The sequence below is a fragment of the Coffea arabica genome, chromosome 2c (genome assembly GCF_036785885.1).
Source record: "Coffea arabica cultivar ET-39 chromosome 2c, Coffea Arabica ET-39 HiFi, whole genome shotgun sequence".
NCBI classification, from domain to species: domain Eukaryota; kingdom Viridiplantae; phylum Streptophyta; class Magnoliopsida; order Gentianales; family Rubiaceae; genus Coffea; species Coffea arabica.
In genome coordinates, this window is record NC_092312.1 from 7,447,140 (window position 1) to 7,470,442 (window position 23,303).

A 23,303-nucleotide genomic window follows, 5' to 3' on the forward strand; every position below is an offset into this window, starting at 1 on the left:
ATAATGCATAAGGCTGTCACGCTATCTCAATTTTCGTTAAGTGACCTAATCCAATATGATATTCTGTCCATATAAAGCATCAGCCATTATTATAAGCAAATTTATCAATGAAATTTCAAATATTAGAAGACACGTTCAAAGCTTTCTGCTTGAGAAAAATAAAATTTGTAGAACTTAAAAGATCACGCAAAAGGTTATAGGAGATTAAATTCATAGAACTAATGTATATAGAGAGGCAATTTACACACATATACACATATATATATATATGTATGTATGTACATACGTACGTATGTATATGCATGTATGTATAGGGAAAAATCTTATGATGCAGAATTGTATAAATATTATTATTGTTCCAGTATCCTGCAGTTATCTTGGAATAAAGCCCAGTCATATTGAGCATCGTGCTTCACAGAAAAAGCAAGGGCATGTGCCTAAACAGAGAAGACAAACTTATATTCATAGCTCCAAAATTCGTAGTACCAACAAATTGCTCGCACAATTCGTAAGTTGTCTAAACCTGTGGGACTATTTTGTAATATGACCAAACATCACGTAAACGCACCTACTCTTAGTATGGAACTCCCCGACTTTTTCTTTTTACGGCAACAAAACGAAATTATCTCTATCTCTCTCCAGCGTATCTTGTAAGCGGGAAGATGACCGGAGCTGACAAGTCGTCTGATTTATTGAAGGAACTGGAGCGTTTGTTGGATTCAGACCCCTTGATGTAAGCCTCCAATTGCTTCCCGTGTTTTGATTGCTTATTTTATGTATCATATGCACTTGCATTGCATTAATTTCTTTGAATTGTAGTTTCAAGAAACGATCAAAAGTGTGAAAGCTCTTATTGATTGCAATTTCTTTTAATTATGGTCATGGAAATGCTGCGATTATCTGAGTTTTAATATTACTTACCCGGGAAAATGCTATTGATCTTAATTAAGTATTGGATTTCATATTTTTTGGTAGTTCTAATCCAATTCGGGATTTTCGATGCTGATTGCTGCTTGTATGCAATTTATCTGTTCCTTGTGACAATGGATGATGCTAACTCGAGCTCATGATCTAGTCAAAGGTCAAAAGAGTTCTACATCTTTATCTGTGACGATTGTGCTAGCGAGGTGAAGCTATCTGAGGCAGTTTAGTCATTAATTTGTTGAAGTTCAAGCTCCCCCCCCCCTCCCTTCTCAAAAAAAAAAAAAAAAAGGTGTTCCCTCCAATTGAAACAGTCTCAAATTGATCCAACCTATTTATTAAAGGCATTAACAGTTCTTCTGATTATAGAGGAATTAGCGACAAAAAGAGGGAGATAACACAAGTCGTTTTTGTCTTTTTACGAGAGGCGTTTGCATCTTCATGTTTCCAACGATAAAGGTGCAATCTTTGCTGGTTACACATGGTTTTGACAGAGTGCAATTTAGAGGTTCTATCGACAAGAAGTGCACGAATTTAACTTGGCGAAAGAAGGCACCTTTCATTCAACTCAATAAAGCAGGAACAACTTTTAGTAGAATGATGAATAAATCTTGCTTAGCTGGATTTTTTTTTAAACCAAGCTGGAACGATTTTTTCAAGGAGGCCCTTTATAATTTTAAAATTCTGGACCTTTTGACTACTACTTTAGGATTTTCTTATACTTTTTAATTTCTTTGCTTGATGTGTTATGATTGTTAGTATGTCTTCTTCAGCAGATTTATGTTTATTTTCAATATGTTTGGAATTTATTGTTGATTAACCGACATCCTGTAATTATGCTTCCTTCTAAATCAAGGGATGAAGTAGGGTTTATTCATCCATCACAGCTTGCTGAACTTCGTAAAGAGGCCGGTAGTACTTCAAGGGACAGGCTCATGGGATCTGCACAAACAGAAGCTAATACTTTTGATTTAGTTTTTTGGAGCAGAGAGCATAAGTTGGGAATCTCTACCACTGCTCTTCTTCCGTTATACAAAGCAGCTAAACATGCATTCATGGAAGCAATAAGACAATATCAGACTTTAACTGACTTGCAGAGAGAAAGAGATGATTCAAAAGATGTCAATGCATCAACATTTACTTCATCTTCCATAAGCATTCTGGAGACTGATGTGATGAAGCACAGCCGGGCTCTTCTGTTGTTAAGCTGCGATTTCGGCACTGCTTGGAATTGCAGGTCCTTATATCCTCATCATTTATCATTCTCTGCAGTCATATCTATGAATGTGTAAATGTGTGTATGTATCCGTTTTTCTATTAACCCATCTATTTTTAATATGTGTATAAAGTAATTTTTTGGGTAACTAATCAATCTTTGTTGTTGAAAGAAAATCTGTACACACAAGAAGGAGGGCGTATCCTCTGTATGGTGCTCACTTTCCTGCATTGATATGTAAAGAAGATCAATATGGATGAACATAAAATATTTTAGCAAGATCAAGTGGCAATACTCAGTCCAGGCTATATTAGTAATTAGGTACTCCCACAAGTTTTCTTTTCCTTCTGATACAGAGTGCATGTGGCATTAGCTGCTCTATCCTGAGATTTGGTCTATCTCTATCGACAGTGCAACAAATATTGTTCTTAAAGCATTGTAAAGGCACATGGATTTTAGTTTGCGGCATGTATGCCGCCGATTATTAATTAGCATTTACTAGATCTGCAGTTCTAGCAGAGAAGGAACAGAGGAAAACAGGTGGATAGCGCCTTTGAACACAAATAGAGAAACTAATAAACTAGAAAAACGAAGAAAACCCTTGATTGTTCATTGGTTTACAAAAATCCTTTGTTCCTTTATTTCAACAATGTTGTGTACTACCGGCCAAACATACTTATAAAGACCTCATATGGTTGCTACTACTGGAACCAAAATCTTGGTCCTATATTTCCACACATTATCTATCCATATAAGCATGTCATAATAAATCTAAGCAAGAAAGCTTCGTGAGCATTGAACTCGTTTTTCTGCTGGCATTGAGAGTAAAACTTATTGGAAAATAGTTTATTCATAATTGCAGATCCTTCTGTAGTTTGATTTAACATAAACCTCTCACTGCTAATCTTTAGCTTTTCATTGTTCTATTATAGAAAAATGCTGGCTAATGCTATTGCAGGTTTATTGCTCTCAAATGTGTGTATACATAAAGATATACTGGTATGTACATAGATGTACAAGGGCACACACTCAACTTTGAAAGTATTGGCTGGTAATGATGCCAAACAAAAGCTGAAAATGTTTGCTACATGTTTTACTCGGCTAATTAGAAAATTCTGAAAAATATGAATTGGCGTGTGGTAGACATTTCTTAGCTGGTAAACTTTCAACTTGCAGGAAATTAGTTGTTTCCAAGCTGGAGCTACTTCATACTTATATGGATGAACTTAATTTGTCAAGTTTGGTTCTTTCTTATGCACCAAAAAGTGAACGTGCGTGGAACCATCGGTAAATTTCTGCTGTCTTGTGTGCGAAACATTGTGCACGTACATGTTTAACATCTGTTTTTATGATAAGGAATAACAACTTTTTCTGAAGATATTTTTCATACGTGTATTTTCTGTTTCTTTTCATTCATGCATTTGCATGTAGCGTTGCATTATACTTGTCAATCACTTTGCACTTGTATTGATTTGGTGCATTGGATGCTTATTACTGACAATTACTGATAGGAGGTGGGTGATCAAGATGATTGCTGGAAAGTGTCCAAATCTGCAAGAGATTATTGAAAGAGAATCTGAGTTTGTTGAGAAATTAGCTGAGGTCAATTTTTGTATCATGAATTGCATGATATAGAAGATATGATCTTATCAGTCAATTTCAAGTTTTATTGAATGTCAAATGGAAATTTAGATGTCATGTTGGTTGCCATGTTTGTACTTAGTCATTTTCTTGATTAATCCTTTACTTTTCTCCTGCATACTTAGTGTGCGTGGAGCACTTGAGTTCCATACTATCACATCGCAGTGCCTTCAAATTTGAGTTCTGTGTTCGGCAAAATTTGTCAGGGAATGGAGCAAAGGAGGCTAATGTCATCTTTGATATTAGCTTTTAGAAGTATCATACTTGATGATTATGCATTTTCTCCTATTTAACTGAATAGAGATTGCTTATATGAAGATTTTTGGTGATCCATTGGTTTTTCAAAAGCCTACTTGAGACATGATATTCCTTTTTTAGCTTTCTAATTTTCTTCTCTCGGATTAGATATTGGCATGCTGTCCCAGCAAAAGAGTTTCTTTTTTTTTTATGGTTCTCTCTTTTTAGAGAAGGGCTAGTAGCCAAGAAACATTAGCGAGTGACTTCTTGTTTCGGATTATATATTTGATAATGATGAGGCAGATAATAATTTTGGTATGCAGACCTCAACTTGTCTCACTTAAAAGCACTGACGAGTTGCTACTTCTCTCCCATAACTTTCCATCTTTCTATCCTTGAGGTTGAACTGGTTCCTCATGCATGCAATAGTTTTACAAATGACAAAGATTGACAGGCTTGTTTATGTTAGTCAAACTGGATATCCATAATGAAATCAAGGACTTGTTTAACTTCTCTGCTGGAGTTTTACATATGAACTTGTTCCTCATGCTTGAGACTTAATTTGGTTAACTTGTATCCCATAACTTTCCACCGTTTCTATTCTTGAGTTGAACTCATTCCTCATGCATGCAACAGTTTCACATATGACAAGGATTGACAGGCTTGTTTATATTAGTCAAACTGGATATCCATAATGGATTCAAGGACTTAATTTGGTTAACTTTTCTGCAGGAGTTTTACATACGAACTCGTTCCTCATGCTTGCATTAGTTTTACATACTACAAAGATTGACAAGCTTGTTTATATTAGTCAAATTGATATCCATAATGAATTTTCACGGACTTAATTTGGTTCTAACTTTTCTGCAGAGGTCAAAAATGAATTATCGTGCATGGAATCACCGCTGCTGGTTGGTTTCTTACATGTCTGGAGAGCAGGTTAGTAAAAAATTAAGAGGAACCTATTTGTTGCTATATTTTTTCATCTGCATAATTGCACTCTGCTAACTGGGTGGCAGTAGGCTGAAGTTAACACTATCATGTACAATCACAGCCAAACTCTATTCCTGGTTTTGGACTTAAGAAAAGAGGTGCATCATATATAAGCTTTGCAATTGGATTTTTAACCAAGTTTGTGGGAACTGGATGCAGGTACTACATGAATTGAACAAGTCCCGAGATTGGGCTGGCCTTCATGTTGCTGATAACTCGTGCTTTCACTACCGTACAGTAGGTTATCTTTGTATCTATTATTCAGAACTACCAATTGTGCCTGTGATTTTTTGTTAAGTGATTGATGCTGTTAGTATGCCTCTCCTTATAGTTCAGAATTATGTTGTCGGCCTCTCTAAAATAGGACTTGGTACTTGCACAATCAGCACAGTTGAACCCAGAAATTTTAGATTTATCAGTTCTAGTTTTGCTTAGCCACTTGCTTTTATATGCATAACTTGATTGTTTTTAATTATTTTGGAATACCTCATAAACAAAGCATGCTTTTGAAGTTTTGGTAAAATTGGCAGCGGTTATTGCTCAAGATCTTAGAGGGTTATGATGACCAAAATTCTGCTGCACCTTCAGCCACGAATTTTCATGAATTGTGGAAGGTATGGTCCTGCATATTGCTGATCCTTCCAGAGTATTCAAATCCTCTCATACTCGCTGTTAGGTGTTGCATCTATAGGAAACGAAGGATATACTTAATTAGAATCATATTATCATATTTTCAGAATTGGCGTGCATGGTTTTCCTTTTTCTTCTAATTTTGTTATGTTTAGTTTCTTACAATGTCTACATCTTTACTTGGGTCTGATCTTCAAAGGATGTCCACAAGCAGACTCTAGAATCTTGGATCTCAATTCCTTAGCTAGACCTGCTATTAACTTGAGAAATCAAATGGGAGGATTGTTAGTGATACTGTTAACCTGCTGAGAAGGTCCTGAAGGCTCCAAGCAACTGGTAATTCTGCAATTAGTTGGTCCAGGATCATTGCTAAATGGACAGAAGCCTAGATTATGAGTGATAGGGTAATAATTGCTTAAGCATCTGTGGCTATAAGGCTTATTGAAATGTGATTGAAAGATAGCCTTGTGTACTGAGAACGTGTCTGAATTTGCCAAAATCAGAAGCAGCTGTGTCTTATCTAGCATAAAGCAAAAAAGACAAACTTGACTGTTGATTCCCTCCCAGTGAGGAGAATCTGTTATCTGAAAATTCTCACAGGAAGTATATATGCTCATGCACGGGAATTGCAGTTCTAGACGATAGGATTGTGATGTTAAGTCCCAATGGACCCTTTGAATTTTTGGTTATAATACTGATACTTTGATAGACAACCCTGAGGACCTAAAGAATTGTCTAAGGAAGTTGTAAAATTAATTCATACTTTGGTAAGCGGTGGTTAAAACAGTTAACGTGAAAGTTGCACTGTCATTCAAGCATTGCAATTAGCATTTAAATATTCTCTCACTTGTATCTTTCATGGAAAAGCCTGACGCTCAGGCTGTTGTTTATAATTATATGATTGTTGAATCTGATATGCAGATATTGGGCATGAAGGAATCTTTGGAAAGTTTGTTTATTGCGCAGGCAAATACTATTATCACTATAGCCTGCACCAAAGATGTCCAAAAATTTCTTAGGAAAAAGTTCTTTGAGCATTGCTTTAACCTTAACGACTGTACAGATACTGGAATTCTAAAACAAATATGGATCAAAGAAATAAACTATAGTTCAGTTGTCATTCATGTAAAAACCTAATTTGGCCTAATGATGTACTTTATGCAGCTGATTGTCATGTTTTTATGAAAATTCCTCATGCTTCATCAACTTATAAGTTTTGTTTGTGACAAATGCTTTGTTACAGAAGGAACTTGATTGGGTTGCTACATTGATAAAGTGCTACGTGGGAAGAGAGGTATGGCCTGACTAAGATACACCAGGATCTCCACTATGCTGCACTTACTTCACTATTGATTTGGAAAATGGCTTCCAGAAAGATATTAGAAAGTTTGGATTACCTTCCACACTTAAAGCTTTAGCTTTGTTGGTCCATCAGAAATTTCCTGGCTGTAATGGATTCTAAATCCTAGACTTGAATTTATTTGGCTAATGGTCCTGGATCAGGAGGGAAAGTACATCAAAAACTTTATGGTTAGATGTGGGCATATATCTCTGTCTTTGATGGGGCACTTCAGAAAACTGGATGGAGGCATTGAAGTCAATTTCAGCAGCTTGACCTGGCCTTATTCTTGTTCCAAGTGCAGGATTCTGTCTAGGTCTAATTTATCGTTTATGGTTCTTACTTTTGACAGAAGGCTGGATCTGATCGTGGGTCTTCCATTTCTTGACATCTCATGATTAATATCTTCTGCATTCAGACAGTTCAACCATATAAATGACTTCATGCCTGGATTACAGATTTCTTGTCAATCACTTGGATCCAATATACGACTTGAATGAATACTTGTTGTCCTTATAATTCACAGCATTTTAAAGCAACTGATGATTATTTTGTTACTTTTGATTTGCAGGCTTTATGGCTCTATCGCCGCTTTCTATCATTGACTTGGATTAAGCATTTTACAACTCAAGTTCACAGCAATTCTTTTGGTTCCTGTCCCAAAAATATAATGAATGTCGAAGTATTTATGAGTAATGAGCTACAATTGTGTCATTACTGCTCAAGTATTCCTGATAATGACTTTGAGGACTATCAAGCACAAGCAACCTTTTCTGCTACTTATATCATGTGGATTACAAGGGTGCGTAAACCTTTATGTTATGAATATTCAGATTTCACATCCTAATCTATCCTGTGAGATTCTCACCTTTCATCGGGGACTTTTGTATGTGCTCAGCAAGTTGGTGGCTCTTTGCAAGTAGAGCTTCGAAAGAAGCTGGAAGCAAATGGATTGAAGACACTGGTAAACAATGTCTGCCCAGAGAAGTCCTTCCTGTGGAATACTTTCAGCGAAAGCATCTAATAACAGCTTTGGAGTTTTAAAAGGGTAAATTTGGGTATATTTTAGGTGGTTGGTTGTTTTTGGATCATATGCCAAATCAGTCTTGAACTTGCTCTTCTTTGACCGTATGTTGTACTCTTTCTTCGGGTTGCAAAATGGGTGCTGCTGAAAACATGATGTCCATCATTTTGCTGGATGCAATCTGATCTTTGTAGACACCAGTTTCTTTGGCCTGTTTAGTGGCTTTCATACAGCCTTTTGAGTTTCTTCAAGTCATCTGCGGCGTGTATTCTTGTTATCATTAGATTGTAATTTTAATCTCTGTATATCAATTTCTGCTTCGTCTACCCTCTATTGCATACACAAACAAGAAGCCTCCTCATTCGCAAACTCGAAACGCTGCAAATTGCTCCAGGCAGGCTAGCATAGTACCTGCTTTTGGGCGCAAGGACTTGCAAGGTTGATCATTCTTAGCTGCGATCCATGTATAGAACTTACAGAAACAATATCTACCAATTCATATAACCCAGATTGGTAAAGATAGCACGCAAGTACATTTCCCTTTATTGTTATGTATCATTGGAACTTAATCCATCCGCCGTTGCGAAATGGTCGGCCGGTATTTTGGCCTTGACAACTCTTGGCATGCCTTCGTCTAAGTTTATTTTTTCTGCCTCAAATCTGTCTGCATTTGTTTGGGCTGTGGTTAAACCCTCTGCTTATAATGTTGCACTTCATCAACAAGAGGGAATGTCTCCTGCAAAACAAAAAATAAAAGTAAACTTTTAACGCATTCGCTAGCTTTTTTATCCCCTTTCTTTTTCTGATGTAAATGATTTTCAATACAGTGCCACGTCCATAAGCTCTGCCAAAAATGTTAATCCAAATGAATCACGGCAAGAATTATCTGCTCTACCAAGTATGATGGAGTGATGCATGTTATATTGCAAAACGGATTCCAATAATTTGGTCGAAAATCCGTTTTCTTATTTTAATTTTAAAATAGAGAACCTCAAATGTGTAAAAGGTACTTGCGACCCGACCCATTACCACATTTTCGAACCGTCTATTGCCTTATCTAAAATAGTTGAGATGGCTGGTATGATATCCACTGGGAATCCAAAACTGGATTTCCAGGGAACGGACAACAGAACTCCACAAGACCACCTGTCAACTTCCAGGTTCTGAAGCCTTCATTCAGCTTTACGGAAAATACAGGTACCTTTTCAGTTCTCGGCATGTCTATGCATCTCTAGATGATGGTTTATCAGCATTAGGACATGACAAATCTCAATAACCCGATGGCCACAACTTTTTCTTCCGAATTGCTCCCTCAGTTATTTCCCTATGTTACACAAGCAAAACTCACTTCAAATTGTCACAACATATTTGTGGTGAGGTGCAGAGGCCACATACCTAATGAGAGCAAGTCTAGAAGTCCACAAAAAGTTATGGTTTCTACAGAAGCTAGATCAACACAATTGCAGCCTCATGATTCTACTGAGCCCAACTTTTTAAAACTGCTCAGCAGATCCTGCAAAGCAGCCAAATACAACGAAGCTCTGTATTTTCTTGAATGCATGGTGAATAGGGGTCTGAAACCAGATGTCATTCTTTGTACGAAGCTCATTAAAGGACTTTTTAGTTTGAAGAATGCGGAAAAAGCAGTAAGGGTCATGCATATTCTGGAGCAGTATGGTGAACCAGATGTGTTTGTTTATAATGCTGTCATTAGTGGCTTTTGTAAAGTGAACAAGACTAATTCAGCAAATGAAGTATTAAGTAGGATGAGGGTTAGGGGCTTTTCAGCTGATGTGGTTACTTACAATATAATGATAGGGAGCCTGTGCAATAGAGGGAAGCTAGGACTAGCTCTTAAAGTTTTTGATCAGTTACTACAAGATAATTGTAAGCCTACGGTGGTCACATACACAATATTAATAGAAGCAACTGCCCTTGAAGGCGGCATTCATGAAGCGATGAAGCTTTTGGATGAGATGTTGCGCAAAGGACTTCAACCTGACATGTATACTTATAATGCGATCATCAGGGGAATGTGTAGAGGAGGGCTGATTGATCAAGCATTTCATTTTGTAAGGAGCTTGCCAGCAAAGGGCTGCAAACCAGATGTAATCTCGTACAACGTTTTGTTGAGGGCATTATTGAATCAAGGGAAATGGAAGGATGGGGAGAAGCTGGTGGCTGAGATGTTTTCAAGAGATTGCGAACCCAATGTGGTTACCTACAGCATCCTGATTAGTTGCCTGTGCCGAGATGGAAAATTGGACGAGTCACTTAACTTGCTGAGGGTCATGAAAGACAAGGGTCTAAATCCTGACACGTACACGTATGATCCGTTGATTTCTGCATTCTGCAGAGAAGGAAGGACGGATTTGGCACTTGAATTCATGGATTATATGATTTGCAATGGTTGCCTACCTGATATAGTGAACTACAACACTATACTATCTGCCATGTGCAAGAATGGAAATGCTAATCAGGCCTTGGAACTATTTGGAGATCTTCCACAAATGGGTTGTCCTCCCGATGTGAGCACTTACAACACCCTATTGAGTGCATTATGGAACATAGGAGATAGAGCTAAGGCCTTGAGATTGCTTTCTGAGATGATTGACAAAGGAACTGACCCTGATGAAATTACATTCAATTCACTTATATCATGTTTCTGCAGAGATGGAATGGTGGATGAAGCTATCTGCTTGTTAACAGATATGGAAAGCAGTGGCTTCCCACCAACAGTAATTACTTACAATATTGTACTTCTTGGATTATGCAAAGCTCACAGGATAGATGATGCAATTGAAGTGCTAGAGCAAATGATTCAAAAGGGCTGCCGCCCAAATGAAACCACATACATTCTACTAATTGAAGGAATTGGCTTTGCAGGGTGGCAAGCTGTGGCTATGGAGACAGCAAACTCTCTTCTGAAAAAGAACGCTATCACAAAAGAAGCGTTCAAACGTTTGAATAGAATCTTTCCTAAGCTTGATGAAGATCTATCTCTCGCAAAGAAGTAGGTTGGTGTGATCTGTTGGTCGCTGGATTTCGTCTTTGGAATGTGTCCATAAAAATCTTGTATTGCATCAAGCGAGAAAATCTAGTTTCTTGTATGCTTCCTCTCTGTCACGAGGCAATAATTGTTAACACCATTTTTAAGTGCGAGATGTCTGTCCAATTACTTTTCCACGAAGGAACTGACAACACCATTGTTTCTAGGCACCCGCCCAAGGAAATCTTCCTGTGTTACATTCTGTAGATGGCGCTTAAGAAAAGTGATAGAAGATTACAGTCAGTTTCACCCGAAAATGCAGCTCAGGCCAACTTATTTTAACTTCGTGTTTGAGGCAACCTCTGAACATATAGAGTCTGTGAAAACATGTTTATGCTGGCTGCCGATCATATTTGCGTTGTAGTGTTGCACAATGTGATTGCACCAGAAGGCAGAAGCACCCTTATCTGCAGTACTCTCAAAGATCCAATCAATGCTTGTGCAATCAACCATCTGGTTCTTTCACTTTGCTCTTTTTCTTTTAAAAAATTCCATTTGGTTCAATGTTTGTTTCCAATTTTCTGTACCAGTTAAGCACAAAAATTAGCATGATCCAATCGAACTGAGTGATTTAGGATGCACCAATTAATTCTTATATTCACTAATTGAAGATTAGGCAAATATGTACCTATTCTTGTTATCTTGAACCGTTTAGTTCAATGCAGTTGTACCACTTTACAAGCTTCCAATCATTTTACATCCTAGAAGTAATGCATCATCCAGCACGTACCACTGCTCCACCCTTGGCTGTCTTCTTCTTCAGCATGCTCAAATATCATTTTGATATATGTTTTACTCCGCCAATCCATGCAATCTTCATTTATTTATTCTGTGCTCGATCTTTGCTTGAGGAAAAAGTCGTCATTTGCTGCATCCACTTTACAAAACAAGGCAAAAATGACACTGCAAAAAAACATGTTTACATAGAATAAACCAAGGAAACTTTCTAGTCAAGGAATCTGGCCAGTCAAATCATTAAATCAAAACACCAAAAACAAGTTACACAAATAAAAATAACTCAAAAAACATCTCATTCATACGATCTATTAAATATTTCAAAAAATATTTATAATAAAAGTTTTTCATATCCACTGCTATAGTAAAATTTTTCAAAAACACCATCCAAAAACAGCTAATTCAAACGGAGCCGTATCTCTCCTATCTGTGTAGCTGGTACACGTAAGCTGATAATTGGTTCTGAAGCCAAAATTGTAAGAAACTCTAAATATTGCTGGGTCAAATGAGGCAACTACAATTATTCTAGCTGAAATTTTGGATCAGCTTTAGGCAATGAGGTGGCATTTTAGTAACAGCTTATTCCCCAACTCCTAGCCACACTGACATCTTGCTTTGGCCATGGGCTTAGTTAGCTCACAATGCGAAGTCAATTAGGCAATCACAGCAATGCTCGCCAGTCATACAGTTCCGTGATGTGTTAGCTAGGCAAAGAAACCGTTGGTACTTTACATTGTAAAGCTCTTAGTTATTAAACTATCTAGTCTTGTAGTAACATACATTCCGCCAAGGATTTTCACCATGATGCCATCCTTCAAACTCCTGTCCCATGTTGAAGTTCTATCATTAAATAGCTTTGGAGTGAATTTGGTTTCTAGATCAACTCTCAAGGATTATGTTAAATGAGCGGGTACTAAAACAACGAGATTCCAAGCAGCCTGTGGCTGACATGCATGCAACATTGGCTTGATCAACAAAACTTAAATGTCTCATTTATAGAAATGGTTAAACCAACATCCACGCGAGCACTATGTTCAGGAATTCAGTAAAAAGACTTGCATTGAACAGAAGATTAAAGGCAATATATGTTAGATACAGAGAATTACAATCCATAAAGGAAATGGACACAGCTCTAATTCTAAAAAGTTTAAGCATGGCAAGATCAGCAAAATTTTGATTCCCAAGGCCCTTATAGAAATCAGTTCCACAAGAAGCGCAACCAAAATATGGAAAATCTTTAACCCTCATCTCATGTTGTATCCACGTATTGCATTTTGAAGGCCTTATGGTCCTTCATAAACCTCCCTAGCATAAAAACCATAAAAAAGCATAAGCAGGGGAAGGATTTTCAAGTCATTAAAATTCAACATCTTGCAGCTTAAGTATTCAGAGAGGAATGACAGGAGCAACAAAGTGAAGAAAAACAAATGAAAGAATGAAAAATCAAATTTAGGAAACCAGAATCAGGATAAATACAAAAACAATGTTACAGAAAAATACCAAGAGTTGTTGGGACAGTATCTCCTGATTGTAACAAACAAAATCACAGATTTCCTTTGCATTGAAAATTTTGAAAATACTCACAAACTCAATTAAAAGCAACAGCAGTTTATAGTAAACAGCATACAAGGCATATCAAGGATCAGATGCTCACCGTTAATTGTTTGTAAGAATAACAAAACCCTTTTGGAGTAAATTCCTCGACAACTTGATGTGAATACTGTGACTCTGAGATACAACATGCCAGTGATGAACCCAATCAGGCATATGCTTGCTTTAGCGAATCAGAGTTCTATACCCTGAGGACCTTCCTTTCCCGCAATTTCTGCCTCAACATTTCAGCTTCTTCAATTAGACCAGTGGCAGCTACTCCTTCAATAATGCTGGAATAAAGAGTAGCATGATGCTTGCGTTTATTTGACATCATCATTTCAAGAACTTGTATAGCTGTGTCAACTTTCTTTTTCTTACATAGTCTGTGTATAATAAATCTGTAACAATTATCTCTGATCCTGTGTTTGATATTTCCCATAACCTTTAATAGTTCCACAGCCTCTTCAAGTAGATCTGCCCTACAGAAACCCCAAATCAGACATCGATATGTAATGTCATCAGGAACAATTCCCTGCTCTATCATATGACCATACAGTTCCATGGCTTTTTCCATCAAACCTTTCTTTGCCAACCCATCAATCATGATATTGAAAGTAATCAAACTAGGAGAAGTTGTGGTTTGGACTAAGCAATATAAAACTTGGATAGCTTCATCTAACATTTCCTCTCTGAAAAGAGCACGTATAAGGGTGTTATATGTGATTATATCTGGAGAACAGTCCTTGGAAACCATCTGATCCAAAAAGTCTATAGCATGATCGAGAAGCCCATGCTTGCACAAACCATTAATCAGGATATTGTAAGTGATTAAAGTAGGAGGGTGTGATGTATCATTCATGAGCATGAGGATTTCATCAACTTCAACCCAACGCCCATTGGAGCAAAGAGAATGGAGAAGAGTATTGTATGTTACAGCATTGGGCTCCATTCCACGTGATAAAAGATTATAAATCACTAAAGCTGCATCACCAAAGTTTCCTTGTTTACAAGTAAAACTTATCATAGAATTGTAGGTAACAAGGTCCGGGTAACATCCCTCGACAGCTAAATCTTCCATTACTTCTATTGCTCTTACAACCCCACAGTACTTGCAGACTTGCTCAATAAGGACCGTATAAGTGATGAGATAAGGAGGACATCCCCTTCTGAGTTGTTCCTTCCAAAACTGAATGGCCTGATCAAACCTACCACAATCAAACATGGCACGTACTAATGTATTGTAAGTAATAACATCTGGACAGCAACCACTCATGCTCATGTCTGCCAAGACATCAAGAGCAGATTTTAATTGTCCCTTCCTACACATACCACCAATTAACATGTTATATGTAATAATATCTGGAATCCCACCTGACATCACCATGAGTTCCAGGACCTTGACAGCTTTATCTAGGCGATCAAGATTGACAAGACCCCTGATCAAGTTTATACAGGAAGAGAAATTTGGAATTTGGTTCCGACGCGCCATCAGTTCAACTAATTTTGATGCATCAAGCAATCTCCCATAGCCACAAAGGTTTTGAAGGATTTCATTGTTAGATTTCTCATCATTCTCTATAAGAGGTCCATCAAAAGAAACCTTCAAAGATTTGAGATACTTCTTTGAGGAGCTCATCTCATGATTGTCCATTTTCTCATTACTTTGGTTGCTAGTAGCAACCCTATCTACACAAACCCCTAGCAGCTGGCTTCTACATATAATATCAGAAGCACTTCTTCTTGAACCAACAAATCTGACCCACTGCAGATGTGATCGAGTCTTGCAAGTACACTTGACCGAATAGCTAATATTTCTGATTGGAAAACAATGGTTTGTGCCAGAGATGATGTCTTTTTGGCTTATTACTGAATGCGACCCTTGCAGATTGGGAAACTCAACCATAGATTTTTGTGGTACTAGCGAGTTAGCCATTTCTTTCCACTAGACTGATGCTAAAAAGAAAGTCAATGATGAGATATATGCCATTAACTTGACAATCAGAAACCTTTCTTCAGGCCAAAACAGGCAAGCACAACCCTTTTCTTATGAGCCGAGATATGCACTAATTCAAACAACGAGAAGTAGCTCAGAATATGTTGCCTTTCCTCCAACTTAGATCAATACAACAAGCAGATTCTAGGCTTTCTTTGACCTTTCCAGCCGATTAGAAACCAAAAGAACAGGAATGGACATTAGAGTAGCAGAAATTCCACAGCTTCTGAAAGCAAAAAAAATTAATTCAAAAGTTTGAGTTCCAACCAGTTTCAAGATTCTATAAATTCCAATGTAAATATTTGGAAGATGCTTAAAAAGAATCTGAAGGAAGAGCACATGCAATGAGAACTCTGCAACTTACCTGCGTACCAGTTTAAAAATCTAAGTCATACAATTCATGGTTTCTAAATAGAGGGAAGTTTGGGCCAAATTTACAAAAGCTCATATGTAATGCAAAGAAACACTAGAAAAATATGCAATAATTGTTCACAGTGTACAGACGCGTCTTGAAGTGTACAAGAGTTTTTCAAATTGTAAAGTGGCGAGAACTAAACTGGATGGCTGATTATCAGAAAAGTTGAGGCATCACAACCCCATTGGCCTGGAATTTTGCCACAATTAGCTAAGAAAAATGCCAGGACCGCAATGTAAAAGCATCACATGTTTCACAACAAGATGAAGGACTCAAAATTAACAGGCAATATGAAACACAGTGAGAGAAAAATGCGGAGGAAAACATGAACACAAGCAAATAACTTAAACAACCAGATAGAAAACAAAAGAGAAGATGTCCTAGACGTAAAAGAATACACTCTTCATTATGGTCTCTCATGGACAAAGAGTGTTGATTGTTGTTTACCACAAAGAGAAACGAATTTGAAAAATTCCCCTTTGAAATAAGCATTTTCTCACCTCCATTAGCCATACAGAAATTATGCAACTTGAGACAAGATTTCAATTGCCGTAACAGAAACTCATGTTCTTTCTCATACCTTTAATATCTACACGGCACTAAGTATCGCATGATAACTAGTTAACATAGCAGCTGCAGAAATCACTGAACTCATCATGTTCAAGTCAACAAACTCTAATACTTCAAATTCAACTCAAAATTCAGGAGATAGAACAGAACCCGATAAATCGAATGTAAACTTGCAGCCATTTGAAGTGACAAACACTCTTTATCCCGACAAAAATGCTCCGGCAGGGAAAAGAGCAATGGCTGAAAAACCGCCCACCCCACAAAAGAATGGAGAGAAAGTCTCACACACATCCAAAAGCATTAACAAGATTAGCTTCTTGCTTCAAAAATGAAAACAAATATCTAAAAGAGACAGTTTGCATTTGCACACAAACAACACAGGCCGGTGAACTAGAAAAATGAAAGAAGAAAACCAAGAAAAATCAAGAAAAAAAGACCTCAAACATCACGTTACAGTTAATATATTAAGAACGACCGAAGAATAAAATTCATAGAGAAAATCTCACCGGTAGGAGTAACTTTTTGTGCCATATACAGAAGTATCGAACAGCGTAGAAAAGCGCTGCCTTTGGGCTTGTGCCCAAAAAGAGTCAGCAGAGGACGCTAATTACTACACTAGGGTTGAATTAGATGAATTTGCATTTACTCCTTCTTTTCTAGTAAATTTTCTAAATATGCCCACAAGTCTTTCAATTGCACATAATGCCCTTATTCTTTTAACGCACTTTAAAAGAGCCTCCAAAACAAAATAACAATAATAATAATAATAATAATTAATAAGACAGCATAGGATGGTGGAAGAATCAAAAGTAAGGATGCTAATGTGGTTGGATTGCATTTTTCATGATTTTTCATAGAAAAAATACTGTAGCGATTTGATGTATGTGAGGGAAAAAGGTAATAGGGAAATGTGATCACAGAAAATAACGTAATTTTTTGACGAAAAACAGCAATTCAAACAAAGCTAGTTTGACTCACTGTTGCTCAAAATTAGTTCAACAAATTCAAGATTGAATAATTTCAAAACATTTTGAATAATTCTCAATCTCGATTTGAATTTGGTTCAATAAACATTACAATTAAACGAATAATTTGGTTCAATGAGCATTACAAATTAATCAAATTTTCAGTTTAACGAACACGTTTTTAAGTACGATTTCGTAAAAACGAGCTCCAATCTATGAATTAAACACAATTCAGTGATCTACGGAAAACAATCAACTATATAATATGTGTTGTAGGAAACTGCTAGGAAGGGCACACAAATTGGGCAGGTTAATAAGGAGGCTGCAAATTTCGTGTTTTTCATATTTGATGACAAAATTGACCAATGGGAGTACACACACATTCTCAACATGATTCGGTACGTAATCTATTTCCTCGCGAGTCGCGAGTGTACGCTTTCCATTTCTAAGGCAAGGTACGGACACTGGGAGGAAAAAAAAAATTTATATACCACGGAAGAATATATATTATTATATCTAAGGCCGCTAAATACGATTCGAGTGGTTTTGCTTAGTCTTCTTGGGTCCAAGAAGAAAGATGATGGCGTCGACGACTATGGAGAGTGCGTTCCTCAAAATTCCATCTTTCGGATTCGTAAACCCTAATATTGCTACTAGTAAACTTGTCAGTCGGAGCTCCGTTTCACTCCGCTTCGGGTTCCACTTTCGTTCCTGCGCCATATCCTCTGCTTCAGCAGCAGAACCTGCTTCCGCTTCGTCTCCTTCTTCAGTGGTCAACGACAGCGAAAAACTTGGACCCGGTTCTCTCGGGCACATCACCCGACCGGACTTCCCTATTCTCCACCAGGTAGTCAGTCCTTCGCCGTCTTCTTCTTCTTCTTCAATTGCAGAGCTTTTACCGTGACGCTTTATGTTTTCTAAGTACTTCTGCTTCTCTTTGCTGTATCCGTATTACTAAATTGAGAAATTTTAAATAATTGGTAAATCTGCTATTTGGTTGCAATTACATGATTTAAATGTTAAAAAAGATTTATTCTTTTTGAATTTTGACATTGCTGTCTTGTTTAGTGAATTGTTTCCTGATTTTTGTAGGCAGTGAATGGCTCAAAACTTGTGTATTTGGACAATGCGGCGACTTCGCAGAAGCCAACTGCTGTTTTGGAAGCTATACAGAATTATTACGAGTCTTACAATTCTAATGTCCACCGTGGCATTCATTACTTGAGGTACCTGCTTATTGTTTTTTTGCTTAACCAGTGGACTTGCTGTCATGATTAGTACCCGAATTGACAATTGCTATTCGATACAATAGTGATGGTTGAGTAGTTGGAAATATTGCTGTTATTATAGAAAATGTAATGTGTGGCTTTATTGAAACGATCTATACGTTTGTTCTGAATTTAGTGCAAGGGCAACGGACGAGTATGAACTAGCCAGACAGAAGGTTGCAAATTTTATCAATGCTTCAGAATCCAGGGAGATTGTTTTCACACGGAATGCAACTGAAGCTATCAACCTCGTGGCGTACTCTTGGGGACTAACTAACTTAAGGCCAGAAGACGAGGTTTCCTCTTGGAATCTTTTATTTCTCTTTAATTTTCCAAATATTGTTTCTGATTTGTTTTGAAAGTTCCTACTTTTGATACTTAGCATTATTAGTGCTAGATAAATGAAGTGTAGACTTTTTCACCCTAAGTAAAACTTTGTGTGCCTAAGCATGGGCATCTTTTTTTCTACCTTTTGACTGGTTAAGTGCTTGCAGAATCTTTGTGATTTGTGTATAGTTCTCGTACACATGATTTGGAAATATACATATACTTAGGGATGTACATACACGTGTTTTGGCCTTTTAAGTCAACTCATCATTTTTCAAAGAAGGGGATACTTTAGAAAATTAATGTCAACTAATATCACATGGTAAAACATTTGTTCCGTCCAGGATTTTGTGAAATTCTCAATCTTTTGATACCCAAGATTAATTGTCATGTAAGCAATTGAATCTATACTCCGTTTACTTCTAGAAGGACTAAAGTTGTATAAGGTGTTAGTGATGCATTTTTCAGCTTAACATCCTATAGAGGGACTTCTCCTTGGAGAAATACCTGTAAAAATTGGCGCTCAAATATCCTGAAATTTGCTGTAACATTTAGATGGTCATTGTTACTTCTTTTTGTCTTTTTTCTGTTTTTGCTGAATGGCTGAGGCGTATTCTTGATACCATTTTTTCATCAGATTGATCGTGTGTTGCATGTCTTATCCTGCTGCTTAATTCTTGCAGATTGTGCTGACAATTGCTGAACATCACAGCAACATTGTCCCCTGGCAACTTGTAGCTCAAAAGACTGGTGCAAATCTCAAATTTTTGGAACTCACGGAGGATGAAGTTCCTGATGTAGGAAAGTTGAAGGAAATGCTATCTAAGAAAACAAAACTGGTTGCCGTCCATCATGTGTCAAATATGCTAGGTGAGTAAAATTTTGTGAAATTCCCACTCAAATCAACTTATGCAAAGATGAAGGTGATATTTCATTTTATTCTATTCAAATGAGGGGGCCAAAGCTGTAGAATATTTGTCGACGAGTGAACAAATAATAGGAGTTCCAAAATTTGAGGCACATTTTGCTAATATTGGCATGATTTGATGTCTTTTGCAGCTTCTGTTCTCCCAGTTGATGAAATAGCCAGTTGGGCACATGATGTTGGTGCAAAGGTGCTTGTAGATGCTTGCCAAAGTGTTCCACACATGGTCGTTGATGTGAAGAAACTTGGTCTTGATTTTCTTGTGGCTTCTTCTCACAAGGTTAGGTCATTCTCTGTTGCTTTAACATCAATTCCTACACATCAGTTATTGAAATTAGGTAATAATTATGCTTCAGATGTGTGGCCCTACAGGCATTGGACTCTTATATGGTAAGAGTGACCTCTTGAATGCCATGCCGCCTTTCTTAGGTAAGCAATTCTGGCTTATATCTCTGTATACCTTGCAGATAGCAGTATCTACAGGGCATTGAGACTATTGAGGCTTGTCGTCATATATCATCTTATTGCTAATATCACTTTCTTTGAATCACAGGTGGTGGTGAAATGATAGCTGACGTCTTTTTGGATCATTCGACGTATGCTGAACCACCGTCAAGGTTGGTATTTGTTCAACTGTTTGTCCAATTTTCCCATTCATGAAAAGGAAAATTTGTATCCTATAATCAATTCTTCTTGGGGTAATGAAAAGCCTAGTACTGCTGGTTAAGTGTGGAATTAAAGCTAAATAACCCTTACCCGAAGGAAGGGAAAAAAAAATGTTGAAGTAAGAATTGGTGGTGAAAAGTAATAGAAAGAAAAAGATTTCTCCTATGAATACAATGCCATTTAAATTTAAATACAAAGATATTTATGCATCTGGATGCTGACAAGGATTGCAAACCTTGATCGTTATTGTCATGATGTGCGATTAACCTCACAGTAATGTGATGAGATGCATTTTCTTTTTTAATGACAATTCTTCAGTTCAGTCATTCAGCCACTGTTTCTAGTGGGAGTCTTTTAATGGAAACAAGCAGCTCAAAATGTTAGTCTCCGGGTTTTTTTCATCCTCCTCCTATTCTTCCTAAAGCATGGTAATGCCTCTTATATAGTCACATGTAGATTTTGTTGAATAACCAACTAACTGGTTAGCTGATCAGGGTTGTCTTCTGTAACTTCTATTAGAATTCCATTTCTTACCATCTGCAAACAGAAGCCATGCACAATGGTTGAGAAAGAAAGTAGACAAGAAAAGGTGCAAGTGGTGTAATATTTTCTTTATAGTAACACGTTCTAGTTTGAGGGGCAAAATGTTAAGATGCTTTCTTCTTTGGTGTATCAAAGCATGACAGACAACCACAACTGAGGATTTTTTTGTTTTCCTGCCTAAAGACCGTTTCATTTTGTTGTCTGTTGTTTCCTTGAAGGGCCCAGATTGACGCATTCTCCCATAGTCATTGGTGCGCAAAATTATTTCTTCCTGTGCTATACAACCAGTTTGTCTTGTATTTTGTCAGTTCATTCAGCTAAACTGCAGTTGACCGTAACTTTTTGTATTCATGTTTTTGAAATTTTACTCCTTGTTTGTAAAAAAATTCTTTTGCAACCTTTGTCATTTTGCTGGTATATTTATTTATACTTTGTTTCTCTAATCAGAATGGGATTAAATCTTCTGCAGTATTTTTCATTGAATTTACTTTTTCCTTTGTAGTTGGTTGAACACATAAGAAGAAAGGGATTGTCTATTTAAATTTAAAAAATGCAGGAGGTCAGGAGTTGCCACTTGTGGCTGCAAATAATGTTACATAAGATCATGTATTATGAATTTTTCCTTTTTCCATAGCATACAATTTGGTTTGCATTCTATCAAGTCTGTATTAACTTTCACTTTATTTTATTGTACTTTTTTTTTTTTTTCAGCTTGGCAATTGACCTCCAATAAAAATGTTAAAACTCCATGTTTTTTGTGGCTAGTTTATGGGAATTTTGGTGTTTTCACCTCTAATTATTCTGTATTCCTTAACCTAAACCTGCTAATTTTGGAGTTTTACATATCAGCCATTTAACTTGAGCAGATTTGAGGCTGGTACACCTGCCATTGCTGAAGCAATAGGATTAGGAGCAACAATTGATTATCTCTCTGGAATTGGCATGGAACGGATACATGATTATGAGGTAAATTAAGTTTCCTGATTTGTTAGGTCCATGCTAGAAATAAGAAGAAAATACTACTAGTCCTGTTTCTCATAAATTTGGATTCTGACTTGCATACATAGATGTGAATCATGGTGGATCAATTTCGTGTTGTTAATGAAATTCAGGTAGAGCTGGCCAACTACCTATACAATAGTCTTCGTTCGGTACCCAATATTCGGATTTATGGCCCTGATCCTTCACGAGTATTTAAAAGAGCAGCTCTCTGCTCTTTCAACGTTGAAGATGTTCACCCTACAGATGTTGCTACCTTTCTTGACCAACGGGTATAAGCTTTCCTTTTTCTGGTTTGTTCTGTCATTCTCTCTCAAGGAAGCTATTAAAAGTATTGACCGTTGAACCCAACTCAAGACGTTATTTGACATGCAACACTGTTTCCCAGCACGGCGTAGCTGTAAGGTCCGGCCACCACTGTGCTCAGCCCCTCCATCGTTATCTGGGGATAAATGCAAGTGCACGAGCTAGCCTTCACTTCTACAATACCAAGGAGGATGTGGATGATTTCATCCGTGCTCTTACTGATACAATCAGTTTCTTCACCTCTTTCAAATGAGCGTTATTTGTTGTTTGCCACATGTATAATGTTTATAAGCAAGTTCTTGCCCCTGCTCTTTCGTTTGAAGAATGTCACGTCTCATATTTTTGTAGATACTGGCATACCAAACTAACCTTTAAAGAGATACACTTCGAAATCTGAGCATGTCATTCGATTTCTCCTATTGTCTACGTGTAGCGGTTAGACAGTTCTCGTACCAACTGGTATTTAAGTAATCTTGCCGTCCTTTTCCTGTTTCTCACTTGAAATCTGAAAATTAAAATATGAAATATAAAGTTTGAATTTATTAAATTATTGAATTTAAAAAGTGACAAGTGAATATCACATTTGAGTGCATATCGCATTCAGTGATAAATTAATTTTGTGAGTACGTTTTGTTTAGGAAATTCAATGCCATTTAGGGTATGTTTGTTCAGACTGAAAATATTTTTCCGAAAAGATTTTCTAGAATTTCTGGTGTTTGGAAGCAAAAGAGGTTGGAAAATTATTTCAGCTGGAAAATGTTTTCACGCCACCGGGTGGAAAATGACTGCTACAACACTTTTCCTGAAGTTAATTTCCGACGGCTTCAGGACTCATGAAAAAGGAGATGGTGAGAGTTGTAGAAGTTTTTAACTTCTCTGTTTTTGAATGCTTTGTCAAGTGTCCTCCGTAAGACTATCAAATCTTGCTTCCACTTCCAGATCCGTACT

The 23,303-nt window shown here is 37.1% G+C and overlaps 4 protein-coding genes across 10 annotated transcripts; 3 read left to right on the forward strand and 1 right to left on the reverse strand.

Annotated features, from left to right (window-relative positions):
* Positions 1 to 533: 533 nt before the first annotated feature.
* Positions 534 to 8,327, forward strand: LOC113725570 (uncharacterized). Of its 6 annotated transcripts, XR_003457364.2 has the most exons (11): positions 536 to 733; positions 1,778 to 2,158; positions 3,314 to 3,424; positions 3,649 to 3,739; positions 4,886 to 4,954; positions 5,168 to 5,245; positions 5,539 to 5,622; positions 6,882 to 6,932; positions 7,142 to 7,293; positions 7,549 to 7,779; positions 7,876 to 8,327. XR_003457364.2 is itself a non-coding variant. In XM_072074006.1 (10 exons), exons 1-10 carry the CDS (start codon positions 663 to 665, stop codon positions 7,999 to 8,001), a joined length of 1,290 nt encoding a protein of 429 aa, XP_071930107.1. In that variant the 5' UTR covers positions 541 to 662; the 3' UTR covers positions 8,002 to 8,327. The 6 variants fall into 6 exon arrangements, 5 of the variants coding, with proteins under 5 accessions (XP_071930109.1, XP_071930108.1, XP_071930107.1 ...); XM_072074006.1 differs by lacking the exon at positions 7,142 to 7,293 and having other exon boundaries at positions 541 to 733; positions 6,885 to 6,932; XM_027248808.2 differs by lacking the exon at positions 7,142 to 7,293 and having other exon boundaries at positions 542 to 733.
* Positions 8,328 to 9,075: 748 nt separating this feature from the next.
* On the forward strand, positions 9,076 to 11,515 carry LOC113725571 (uncharacterized). The gene has a single exon (XM_027248811.2). The coding sequence runs from the start codon at positions 9,261 to 9,263 to the stop codon at positions 11,016 to 11,018; it is 1,758 nt and encodes a 585-aa protein (XP_027104612.1). The 5' UTR covers positions 9,076 to 9,260; the 3' UTR covers positions 11,019 to 11,515.
* Positions 11,516 to 12,826: 1,311 nt separating this feature from the next.
* On the reverse strand, positions 12,827 to 16,988 carry LOC113725572 (uncharacterized). 2 transcript variants are annotated; one of them, XM_027248813.2, is made up of 3 exons: positions 16,863 to 16,988; positions 13,440 to 15,597; positions 12,827 to 13,090 (listed from the first exon to the last, which is right to left on the reverse strand). In XM_027248813.2, the coding sequence occupies exon 2, from the start codon at positions 15,309 to 15,311 to the stop codon at positions 13,578 to 13,580; it is 1,734 nt and encodes a 577-aa protein (XP_027104614.1). In that variant the 5' UTR covers positions 15,312 to 15,597; positions 16,863 to 16,988; the 3' UTR covers positions 12,827 to 13,090; positions 13,440 to 13,577. The 2 variants fall into 2 exon arrangements, with proteins under 2 accessions (XP_027104614.1, XP_071930111.1); XM_072074010.1 differs by having other exon boundaries at positions 13,440 to 15,594; positions 16,863 to 16,933.
* A 782-nt stretch (positions 16,989 to 17,770) lies between these two features.
* On the forward strand, positions 17,771 to 22,769 carry LOC113725573 (cysteine desulfurase 1, chloroplastic-like). Its single transcript, XM_027248818.2, has 10 exons — positions 17,771 to 18,168; positions 18,414 to 18,547; positions 18,726 to 18,885; positions 19,600 to 19,786; positions 19,976 to 20,121; positions 20,198 to 20,270; positions 20,395 to 20,458; positions 21,917 to 22,016; positions 22,163 to 22,321; positions 22,438 to 22,769. Exons 1-10 carry the CDS (start codon positions 17,899 to 17,901, stop codon positions 22,606 to 22,608), a joined length of 1,464 nt encoding a protein of 487 aa, XP_027104619.1. The 5' UTR covers positions 17,771 to 17,898; the 3' UTR covers positions 22,609 to 22,769.
* Positions 22,770 to 23,303: the final 534 nt, after the last annotated feature.